Raw genomic sequence first — 12,486 nt, forward strand, 5'->3', positions numbered from 1 at the left:
GATTCACATAGTTTCACAGAATTTCACAACCAATATTCTTTAATGCAGGTTAACCCTATTCATTTGATTATAGCGCCACCATGTGGAGTAAATTGTGGAGTCTAATTGAAGTTTAGAGTGCATGTTTCAATAAAATTTACCATATTTGATGCCACAAGCGTGATAAAGTATCACAAACAAAAACAATATATATATATATATATATATATATATATATATATATATATATATATATATATATATATATATCAATATTTTGTCCCACTCTCAGCATGTGAGACTCCAGTAAAAATATACAACCTCAAATCAGAAAATGCTTTTTTTTATCTGATTCCAAACAGTATGACGCAAAGTTATTTCAAGTCCAGCCCTGGTGCCAAATGTGGTGCACACATTTAATTATTTAATTATTAATTGGCAACACTTTTAAGAATATATTTAGTGGCTCCTCATCACATTTCAGTTTTTTCTTTCACTTTACAGTGGTGACAGTACATTTCACCTCTGTCTTATGAAAGTTATCTAAATAAAGAGGCATTTAGCGTCATCACAGTTGTTGCGTAAAAAAGGTTTGACACAAATGACACCAAGCAATTAAGTTTTTATGTGCTATTTTGTTCCATTTTATTTCAACAACAGGGTTGTCCTGACATTTTCGTTTCAAAATTCTCCACACATCCTCTACTGGGAAAGGTCAGGGCTTCAGGCAGGCTGTACAGTATCTGTACTCTCTTATTCCACATCATGTCTTTGTAATTTGTGTCTTGTTGAAAAAACTGTCAAAATCTCTGGAAAAATGACATGAAAGCAGCACATGTTGCTGTAAGATCTCAATGCACATTTCTTCATTAGTTAATAGCATTGGTTTTGGACTTGTTAATCATATAACAGTCTGAATGGTCTGTTTGTCTGTGGCCCAGAGCACACAGCTTACATTTCTTCAAAGAAAAAAGGTCTGGAATACTGATTAGTCTCTGTCTATCTTCACTCCTTTACAACTTTTTCGGATAATGCTTTTGTACCACTTTAAAATTACATAACTATTTACATTTCTTAGTTTTTCTAAATTTGCCTATTCCAAATTGTCCCAGCATTTTCTGATTTTAGGTTGTATTAGAAGTAAATACAGTACAGTTTGGGTGTGTGAACAGAAACCTGCGCGCTATGCTCAGAACTTTAGGTCTCTTCCGAGGGCGCTGTTTGGACACTGAAGTGGAGGATGGGGTGGAGGACAGGGTCTGGACCTGAAAGAGATATTTAAGAAGGTTAAACTGTTGAGTTCAAACTGTAACAGAAATTACGTTTTTTGACTTATTGTAGAATATTTGGACCTGATTCAATGATCAGCGTTGACAATTTTGTTTATGGTAGATTTTTCTATTTATTTGAATGGCCCAATATGCTGATTTTGTAAAAAAAAAAACAATGTACTGGAGTTATATTACCAATTGGGTTTGTTAACAATTCTTATACACAGTACCAGTCAAAAGTTTGGAAACACCTTTATATTCTATGTATTTATTTTCCCCTACATTGTAAATGAACATTACAGTCCTCATGTAGTAACTTGAAAGTGATTTTAGTATTAATATGCATAACACTATAATAAATGTATATATAGAGGGAGAGAGCTAAATTTTGCTTATTTCGAATATATCTGAATAAGGGTAAATGTTTTTTTATGAATGGTGTAAGTATTATTATTTTTTTATTTATAATCAATAGTCTTAAAATGACAAACAGTTATTGTTACATCTCTATGAGAGAGACTAAATTACAGCACACAGACGGAAAACAATCACAAGAGGCAATAAATGCTGCCATCTTGTGGCCAAAAAAAAAAACAAACACAGTGAAACTGAACAAAAATGTTCTAGTGTTTTCTTTTTTCAGTAGAGTAAATACAGATAAAAACAGCTGAGTAAAATAATTGTGAAAGTGTAAATTGTGAAATCACAATATGACTAATATGACATTGCACAGATAATGTATTACATTGCACAGATAATGTATAGAGTGCAAAACAATTCGCTTCCTGACTGTATTCAGAAGCTATTTGAATTGAGAGAGAATAAGTATGAGCTGAGAGCAACAAGTATGTTTAAAAAAATAAGAGCAAGAACAAATATAAAAAATAGATGTGTATCAGTCAGGGGGGTCACTTTGTGGAATGGTTTTAACAATGAATTGAAAATGTGTAGTTCACTCAGCAAATTTAAAAAAACTTACAAGAGAAAAGTAGTAAACTCCTATAAACATGAACAGTGATTAAATATGGAATGTGTGGCTTTTTTTTTTTTTTTTTTTTTTGACTCATTTTGTGTTTTTGATTTGCAAAATAATGGAATATAGAATGTGAGATAATGTAAAAAGGATAGGCAAAAATAAGCCAAAGCTTCAGCCTATACCTTTTCGGTTCATATTTGTGTTGTTGATATGCTTATTAACAGAAAACATTTCTGTTTATGTGTATGTATATGTGTTTTCAACCGAAATAAACATGACTAAACTAAACTAAACTAAAAGGGGATTTACCTTCCTCATGATCTTTCTGCCATAGAACAGAACCTTGTCCCTCTTCCTGAAGCGATACCGAGGAGTTCCTGCCTGCTGACCTGCTGAGTACAAATATATGATCAAATAAATATAGTGTAAAATGATAGCTTCATTTCTCAGTATTACTTACTGAATTTATTTATATTTGATATATTTGATATTCAACCATTATGTAGCAGTAAAACAGGTCTACATTTAACAAAGCCTAAAAGGACATGTAAAGTACAGGCCAAAAGTTTGGACACACCTTCTCATTCAATGCGTTCTCTTTATTTTCATGACTCTTTACATTGTAGATTCTCACTGAAGGCATCAAAACTATGAATGAACACATGTGGAGTTTTATGTTCTTAATAAAAAATGAGCTGACCTCCACAGTCACCGGACCTGAACCCAATCCAGATGGTTTGGGGTGAGCTGGAGCACAGAGTGAAGGCAAAGGAGCAACAAGTGCTAAACACTAGTGGTGCAGAAAAAAAATCGATTCAAGCTCGAATCCCGATTCTCATTTTCAATTTGTTTTTTTGTTTTTTTTGGGTGAAGCTACTGTCGCGCGGAGCTTTATATTTATATTTATTTTATAATTATAAAATAAGTTAATTATAATTATAGCCTATCTAACGTTTAACTCTTGACCTTGTGGCTGTGTTACATTGATGAGTGTTTTCCTGTTTTAATAATGTCTTCCTTTTAGAAATGATTTTAGGATTAGGTAAACATGCTAGAAATTATTCATTATTGTGGCACTGTCACTATGTTGCAAACTAAGAGATTCACACCCTTATTAAACACCTCTGGGAACTCCTTCCTTCAAGGCTGTTGAAAAACCATTTTAGGTGACCACCTCTTGAAGCCCATTGAGAGAATGATGCCAAGAGTGTGCAAAGCAGTAATCAGAGCAAAGGGTGGCTATTTTGAAGAAACTAGAATATAAAACATGTTTTTTTTTAGTTATTTCACCTTTTTTTGTTAAATACAAAACTCAACATGTGTTCATTCATAGTTTTGATGCCTTCAGTGAGAATGTACAATGTAAATAGTCATGAAAATAAAGAAAACGCATTGAAAAAGAGAAGGTTTGTCCAAACTTTTGGCCTGTACTGTACTCTAAACCAGCGTTTCTCAACCTTTTTTCTATCACGGCACCCTTTAAATATATGCGAGATGTCAAGGCACCCCAGTTTACGGCCGGGGGGGGGGGGGAGGTGGGGGGGCTGGGGGGGTGCTGGCGCAGTACTTCAGGTGAGAACGAGGGGTGTTGCTGGCGGAATATGAAATAAAATAGCGCGTGCATCGCGTGGGGGGACAAAAACTTTACAGTGTGTCCCAATTTAGGGGCTGCATCCTTCAGAGGCTGTATTCGAAGACAGATTGCGTCACAGCTGCGCAGTAATACACCGCCTCTGTGGGTCGCATCCTTCAGAGTATGCTGCCTGTGAATTGGGACACACCCCGACTCGAGCTGACTCTGGAAAGGAAATATGCACGTGAGGCGCAATATTTTGACGGCACCCCCGATGAAGCCAGACGGCACCCCAGGGTGCCGCGGCACCCTGGTTGAGAAACACTGCTCTAAACTAAACTAAACTAAACTAAACTATAAACCCAATTTCAGTGAAGTTGGGAAACTTCATATTTGTGCCCTCGCTTCCCAATTGAGTGTTGTTAAAAGGAAAGGTGATGTAACACAGTGGTAAACATGCCCCTGTCCCAACTTCTTTGGAACGTGTGCTGCATCAAATATACAATAAGAGAATGTTTGCAAAAAACTATAAAGTTTATCAGTTTGAACCTTTCATATCTTGTCTTTGTAGTGTATTCAATTGAATATAGGTAGAAAATAATTTGCAAATTATCATATTCTGATTTTATTTATGTTTTACACAACATCCCAACTTCACTGGAACTGGGGTTGAATACATGGTATGGTATGATATTACATACTTTATTATAGTGTATGACTGGTGGTTGCTATGGTGTTACTACATGATTGGACGACAGGTGGTACAGAGTTTCTAGGTGGTTGCACTATTGTTGGTTAATGGTTGCTGGACAGCTGGTGTTGCTAGAATGTTGCCAAGTGGTTGCTCTGGTACCTCATGTGCGTGGCAGTGTGTTACTGAAAAAATATCTGCAGCCACCTGATTAAACAGCTGTATACAAGCCAACAAATCAAACAACCAAACCAAACATTATCTGGAATAACTGTAAAGATATCTTGAAAACTACAAGATGATTTATGCGTCAAACATTTAACAGAAAATATAAATGAAAGGGAATAATATATTAAAATAATACCATAATTTTGAAATAGAAAAAATGATACATGGTTTTCAAATCTTTAATCAAATAAAAATCTTAAAAAAGTGTGACATGCAAAAGTATTCAGCCCCCTCTATATCAATACTTAGTGAAGTCATTTTTTGCTATGTCTCTACCAGCTTTGTGCTTCTAGAGACTTTTGTTTTGAGAATGTTGCCCATTCTTCTTAGCAAAATAGCTCAAACTCAGTCAGGTTGGATGAAGAGCATCTATGAACAGCAATATTTCATGTCTTGCCACAGAAGCTCAATAGGATTTAGGTCAGGACTTTTACTGGTCCATTCTAACACATGCATATTCTTTGATATAACCATTCCACTGTAGCTCTGGCTGTATGTTTGGGGTCATTGTCTTGCTGGAAGGTGAATCTCCTTATCAATCTCAAGTCTTTTGCAGCCTTCAACAGGTTTTCTTCTTCAACATGTTTGCTCCGGCCTCTACGTGGCTTGTGGCCAACTACAAACGACACTTCTTATGTCTTTTTTTTTAACAATGGTTTTCGTCTTGCCACTTGTCCATACAGGCCAGATTGATGGAGTGCACGATTTACAGTTGTCCTGTGGACAGATTCTCCCACCTGAGCTGTGGATTTCTGCAGCTACTCCTGGGTGATTTTGGGTTCCTTCTCTGCTATTCTGATCAGTGCTCTCCTTTGATGATCTGTCCGTTTGGATGGACAGCCATGTCTTGATAGGTTTGCAGTTTGCAGTAGAATACTTCTTTCATTTCATTAACAGTGCTCCTTGGGATGCTTAAAGTTCTCCACAACTTTATCTCTGACGTGTCTGGTGAGTTCCTTGGCCTTTATGATGCTGTCTGTTGACTTGTGTTCTCTGACAATCCATTGAGGCCTTCACAGAACAGTTGTATTTATACTGAGACTAAATTACACACAGCTGCAAAAACTAATTAAGTGACTTTTAAAGGCAGTTGATTGCACTGGATTTTATGTAGTGTATTTCAGAGTAAAGGGGGGTAAATCCTGTTGCACATTACACTTTTTAGATTTTTATTTGATTAAAATTTTTAAACCATGTATCATTATTGCTCTCCTTCACAATGATGTGCTACTTTGTGTTAGTCTATCACTTAAAATCTCAATAAAATAAATTTGAGTTTGTGATTGTAAGGGGGCAAAGTTCAAAGGGGTACAAATACTTGCTGTAATAACGACTAGCAGACCCACAGACAAAGAGTAAAAAAGGCATTAATCTGGAGCAGGAACTTACTTGCTAGTTTGTATCTGCGGTAGAGGAAGAGCACAGCGATGCCTATTAGGCAGACTGCCACCACAGCCCCAATTAACATTCCAGTCAACTGCAACACAAAAGCAGGAATCAGAAATATTAATATCTACATCTAGATTCCACTACACAACAATAAGATAATAATTATTGTGTATTACATTTTTCTGGGATTGATAAACATGCATTAGCAAAAGCGTTCTATATTTAACCAAGATTAAAGGACATGCTATACAACAGTACAGTCATATGAAAAAGTTTGGGCATGCCTATTTATCTTAATAATTTTTTGTTCTAAATATTTTTGTGTTTGCAACAGCCATTTCAGTTTGATATATCTAATAACTGATGGACACAGTAATATTTCAGGATTGAAATGAGGTTTATTGTACTAACAGAAAATGTGCAATATGCATTAAACCAAAATTTGACCGGTGCAAAAGTATGGGCACCCTTATCATTTTATTGATTTGAATACTACTAACTTTTTTTTTTTTTTTTACTTTTTTTTTACTTTCATTGAGCTTTGAACTTCATAGCCAGGTGTATCCAATCATGAGAAAAGGTATTTAAGGTGACCAATTGCAAGTTGTTCTTCTATTTGAATCTCCTCTGAAGAGTGGCATCATGGGCTCATGATTGGATACACCTGGCTATGAAGTTCAAAGCTCAATGAGGTTACCAAACCAATTTTGTGCTTCAGTAAGTCCGTAAAAAGTAGTTAGGAGTATTCAAATCAATAAAATGATAAGAGTGGCCATACTTTTGCACTGGTCAAATTGTGGTTTAATGCATATTGCACATTTTCCGTTCATACAATAAACCTCATTTCAATCCTGAAATATTACTGTGTCCATCAGTTATTAGATATATCAAACTGAAATGGCTGTTGCAAACACCCAAATATTTAGAACTAAAAATGATTAAGATTAATAGGGGTTCCCAAACTTTTTCATATGACTGTATATGATTGGTGGTTGCTATGGTGTTGCTACTTGGTTGCAATGCAGGTGGAGCGGTCTTGGTAGGTGGCTGCAGTGTTTTTGTTTAATGTTTAAGTTGCTGCGGTTGGTTGCTAGAATGTTGCCAAGAGGTTGCTGTGGTACCCCATGTGGGTAGATCAATGTTATTATTGTATTTATATCATTGCAGCATTAGGTACACCATATTATCACATTATCTAAATCTAAATCTGATAAAACAACATTTAATTTTTCAAAATGCATGAGGTGTGTGCAGTGGATGTGAATGTTCTTCTGGATCTTTTGAGCCACTGATTGATTATTTTAGGATTAACTGAGCCCAAAAACTAAACCCAAAAACAGATCTGAGTAAAAAGCAGAACGGCTGTGGTCAGTGAAATTCAGTACCATGGTGCTTTGCATCCGTTCTTCCACAAACTGCTGCAGGCCGGCACCGATGAGACTCCCCGACAGGGAAATCTGGGGCAAAACACATCAATAGACACAGTTTATAATTGTGCATTTGAGGCTGATCTATGTAAATGAAGTCTGTGCTGATTGGATGCCCTGTTCTGGGTTCCATTTCTGAGTCCAGGCTGAGAACTCTGAAATCTGAAATCAAACCGCTCCCTTCCGAGACTCTGTGACGGCTGCAATGCAATAACTTCTCTATTTTTCCAAATTGCCTTCCATTTGTTTTCATATGCAGACTGTTTCTATTGAAGTAACATTTTGTAACAATGTTTCCATAGTTAAAAAATATCTATTTTTATATAAAACATGGGAATTTGGATTACATAACATAAAGCCTTTAGATCTCAAAAACTGAAAAAAAAAAACAAGTTTCAAAATCTCTTTGAAGGCAAATAAAAATAACCAGCTATGTTTGAAAGAGCCACTGCTTACTCAGCCTGTTCCTTCCTGTCTGCAGGAGAGACACAGCAATGCTCTCACAAGGCCACTTTCTTACATTTGTTAAAAGCAGTAATATACACTGTAGATTAGAGCTGGAATATATATAAATATTGCATAGTGATACATTTTCTTATCATATCAACAATAAGAATATTAAGGATATCATCAGTACTTAAAGAACACAGACACAACCGTACATTTCATTACAGAGAGTGTTAAAATTCTGTTGAATTGGATAATGCAGCAAAATGTGCTATAAATATTTGAATAGCAGAATCTGCCACTACTGATGCATTTTGTCTTTGTGTCAAAATAGGATAAATACTGTGTATCATGAAAATGTCTTCAAATGTGGACAATATAATATTTTAACCAAATCACCTAGTTCTATCAAGGTGGGATTATATTCACCAAGGTGGTGCCTTTTATAGTGTTCATCTTGATATTGGAACTGTATAATATCGTCCAGAATTAAGAAATACATCTTGAAATATATTTTTGCCATATAATCCAGCCCTACTATGTCTGCACAATAAAAGAACGCTATGCATTATGGGTAATGTAGACTAAAATATGAATTGGACTGTGTTGTCTTAAGTCAAACCAATCTCACTAAAAGATGAAAAATTCTCAAATCTGATATTGTAAATGCTTCACTTTTCAGCATATACACACATGAGAAATCTGCTTATTAAAAAGTAAGGCACTTACCGGATATGTACATTGTTCCTCTTCTGGATCTGGTTCACCCATTTCTAGACACAGAAGGGGTGGAGTGTTAATCCTTATATCTTAAAATTATGGTTACAAATACAAGAACAATACAATGCAAACATCCATGGCAGTTAAACAGAAAAATAAAAGGCTTTTAGGAAACAACATAGGAACAACATATAATTTCCATTACATACTTTCATTCTATTTCTGTGATATTACTGCATTATTTTACAGATTTTAATGTTCCTGCAATTAAATAAATAATTTAAATTTACATTATATATATTTTATATATTACATTTATATATTTTATTCTTCTTAATTTTAATATTTTAATCTTAATGTGCTTAATTAAAAAAAATTTTTACTTTGATGGGAATAATTTTTTATATAAGGGAACAGATAGTTAGCAGATGAATAATTAAATTAAACAAATGGGTTGTAAAAATTAAGCACTGGTTTTTAAATTAAAAGAACAGGTTTTTACAATTGAGATGTCCCAAAATGTTATTTGTATAACTTTAGGGTTGCATTGGTATACTGTTGCGAGGCATATCAGGGAATGAAAATTGTAACATACTGTGAAAATTTGCTTAATAAAGTTTCAGGCTGTATTAAACAACAAAAATGATGAAATACAGTATCTATAATGTAACCCTGTGGTACCATTAAAACCCTACTCTGTAACTAGTTATATTTTAAAGATGGGCAATATGACAATATTTTATCCTATTGTGATTTAATCTTTTTTTTCTACTTTTTATCCCATTTTCTCCACAATTTGCAAGGCCAATTAACCAACCCACATATTAGGGCTCCACCATTACTAGTAATGCCCCAACACCAGGAGGCTGAAGATCAGCACATGCCTCCTATTTGTGTGATTGATTTTTTATGGTATTGATGGTATGGTATGAAATTTTACTTTTTTAGCCATGTCAAAAATTATCCGTGTTAAAACCACACTGAGCCAACTGCACATTTTATTACAGAGAGTGTAAATAATCTCTTTAAAAAGGTTGATGTGCAGCTCAAGCATACAAATCACTGAAATCTTGCATGAAAGTGTTTAAATAGGAGTTTTTAAGAATCTGACATTGCTGATGCATTTTGTCTGTATGTTAACAAAATGCAATAAAACACTGTGTATCGTGGAAATATCTTTCAATAAGATTGATATAATATTTTTTCCATATCACCCATCTTTATAATCTAGCCAAGCTAGCTAACTAGCCTAGCTAATACAGCTGTGAGGCATTCTATGGTAAACAACATTAAACTGTTCCTAATGCCCGCTGGGTGACGAGACCTGTAAAGGTAAGCTAAACAAACAAAACTGTAATCCTGAGTGGTCTAGCGGTCTAATGCGCTGCCACTATGAACGGGAGGTGGCAGGTTTGAATCCTGTACATGTAGCTCTGCCTTGCTCCCTCCGGGTGGGTAGATGGCGCTCCTTCCCCATCATTAAAGATGGTGCCGGGCAGCACGAGGCGTCTGTGAGCGGATGTATCGGAACTAAGTCGCTGTGCTTTCCTCCGAGCGCGCTAGCCGCTCAGACAATGATGCATCAGCAGCAGCTTGAAAAAAGGGGGGACTGACTTCACACGGGTCAAAAGAGGCGCGTGCTTGTTGCAGGCGCCACTGTCGATAGGGATGCACAAAGGGTAGGGATAATTGTATAGCCAAATTGGGAGAAAAAAATCTGGAAAAAAAAACATTTTCTTTCGAAGTCAAACGAGCAGTTATCTTATTACTGGGCAAACAGCCCATCAATATAGTAACTGCTAAGTGATTTTCTCTAAGCTTCTACACAGTCTTAAACTGGAAATTGGCAAAAAGAATCAGTAAGCTTATTAGTTAAGCTTATAATTTGCAGTCCTTAAGATTTTGTTATTTTTAATTAAAAGTGTTCCTGACTGGAGATAATATATTGGCAATATATTATTTTAATAACATTCATGCAACGGCATGGAAGTGCATTCAGAACATTTTCATAGCACTTCACTTTTTCCCCATTGTTATGTAACAGCCTTATTCTAAAATAAAATCCTCTATAATGACAAAGTGAAAAACATTTAATAAAATTTTTAAAAATGTAAATACATAGACAGCTTTGCCATGACACTCAAAATGTAGCTCCTTCAGTTGTTTTGCAAATCCAGTTGATTGGGCATTATTTGAAAAGACACACACCTGTCCTACAGTTGACAATACATGTCAGAGCACAAACCCAGCCAAGAACTGGTTTGAAGAAACTGTAGGCCTCTGAGACTGGATTGTAACAAGGCACAGATCTGGAAAATGGTACAAAACAGATTCTTCAGGGTTAAAGCTCCCATTCAGAAACCTCAAATCATTCGTAAACATAGGAAGTCTGGAAGCACAAGGATTCTTCCTAGAGCTTGCCACACGGCCAATCTGAGCGATTGGGGTAGAAGGGACTTATAGTCAAGGAGGTGACCAAATGCCCAAGGATCACTCTGACAAAGCTTCAACATTGCCCTGTAGAGAGAGGAGAATGGTCCAAAATACCTTCAACCAGAAGCCAGACTCTCATTGGAAGCTATATATATATATATATATATATATATATATATATATATATATATATATATATATATATATATATATATATATATATATATATATTTCTGCAAAAGAAGGATCTACTAAATAATGATGTAACTTAATTTCACTTCTAAAATAGCACTGTGTTCGTCTGCTATATGATATATTTAATTGAACTGATCTGAACAACCAATGTTTATAAAGGAATATCATGAAAAGTATCAGGGGTCACTTGTCATTTTCTCAGTCAGCTTTATGAGGTGGAGTCACATGGAATGGTTTTCAGTTAACAGCTGTACATATTTTTTAATTAATTACATGAATTTCTTGTCTCTTAATGTGTTTGAGAGCATCAGTTGTAAAGTAGTGAAGAGGCAGAGTTGGTATACAGTGAATAACCCTATTTTAGTAATGTTCTAATCCACATTATGGTTAAAACTACTCAACTGAAGTGAAGAAAAAAAAGAAAAAAGAAATGAAAATCAGTGCAAAACATTACGAGAACTCAGAAAGTATCCTTAAATGCAGTCTCAAAGAGCATAAAAAATGAAAGACTAAAAGTTAATCAGAGTTACCAGCCTCAGAAACCCCATATTAACCGCGCCCCAAATAAGAGCAGCTAAATGTTTTACAGAGTATTTTGGTTTGTTTAACACTTTTTAAGTTACTACCAGTGGTGGAAAAAGTACTGAAAAATTGTAACTAAGTAAAAGTACCTTTACTTTGCTAAAATACTACTCAAGTAAAAGTACAAGGTACCCATATAAAAATCTACTCGAGTAAAAGTAAAAAGTACTCAATTTAAAATGTACTTTGAGTAAAAGTTACATAGTTACTTTTAATTATTTGATGTAAAAAAAGTAAAAACAAATCATAAATTAAATTGTTTTTAATTAACTGTTATTCCACATAATAATTTGGACCTTTCAGGCAGTATTTTCAATAAAAATTTGGACCACCCCATAAAACATTTTCAAGAACAAATGACATAGGTTTCTATGATCCATTTTTTTCTTTACTATTAAAAAGTTATGGTCATGTAGGTGACACAATTGTTTTTTTCCCAGCATTTAATTTTTTACTCAATAATTGGGAGTTTTCCGATGTAGCAAAGTAAATTACTTGTGTCAAAATGTACTTGAGTAAAAGTAAAATTACCTGTTTTAAAAACTACTTTAAAAATGACAAATTACTCATAAAAT

At 34.8% G+C, this 12,486-nt stretch overlaps 1 protein-coding gene across 3 annotated transcripts in view; it reads right to left on the reverse strand.

Annotated features, from left to right (window-relative positions):
- The window catches only part of pnpla7a (patatin-like phospholipase domain containing 7a), a 67,778-nt gene that overhangs the window by 54,457 nt on the left and 835 nt on the right, over nt 1-12,486 (reverse strand). Inside the window, exons 1-6 of one of the 3 annotated variants that reach the window (XM_022676484.2) lie at nt 10,910-11,031; nt 8,711-8,754; nt 7,493-7,564; nt 6,108-6,195; nt 2,536-2,618; nt 1,156-1,244 (exon numbers count right to left, since the gene is read on the reverse strand). In XM_022676484.2, coding sequence (XP_022532205.2) covers nt 1,156-1,244; nt 2,536-2,618; nt 6,108-6,195; nt 7,493-7,564; nt 8,711-8,752 — 374 coding nt within the window. In that variant the 5' untranslated portion in view covers nt 8,753-8,754; nt 10,910-11,031. Of the gene's footprint in view, nt 1-1,155; nt 1,245-2,535; nt 2,619-6,107; nt 6,196-7,492; nt 7,565-8,710; nt 8,755-10,909; nt 11,032-12,486 lie in introns of those variants that run through there. The other 2 variants (XM_049466403.1, XM_022676486.2) reach the window with 2 other exon arrangements.

This window comes from Astyanax mexicanus, chromosome 17 (assembly GCF_023375975.1).
Source record: "Astyanax mexicanus isolate ESR-SI-001 chromosome 17, AstMex3_surface, whole genome shotgun sequence".
NCBI classification, from domain to species: Eukaryota; Metazoa; Chordata; class Actinopteri; order Characiformes; family Acestrorhamphidae; genus Astyanax; species Astyanax mexicanus.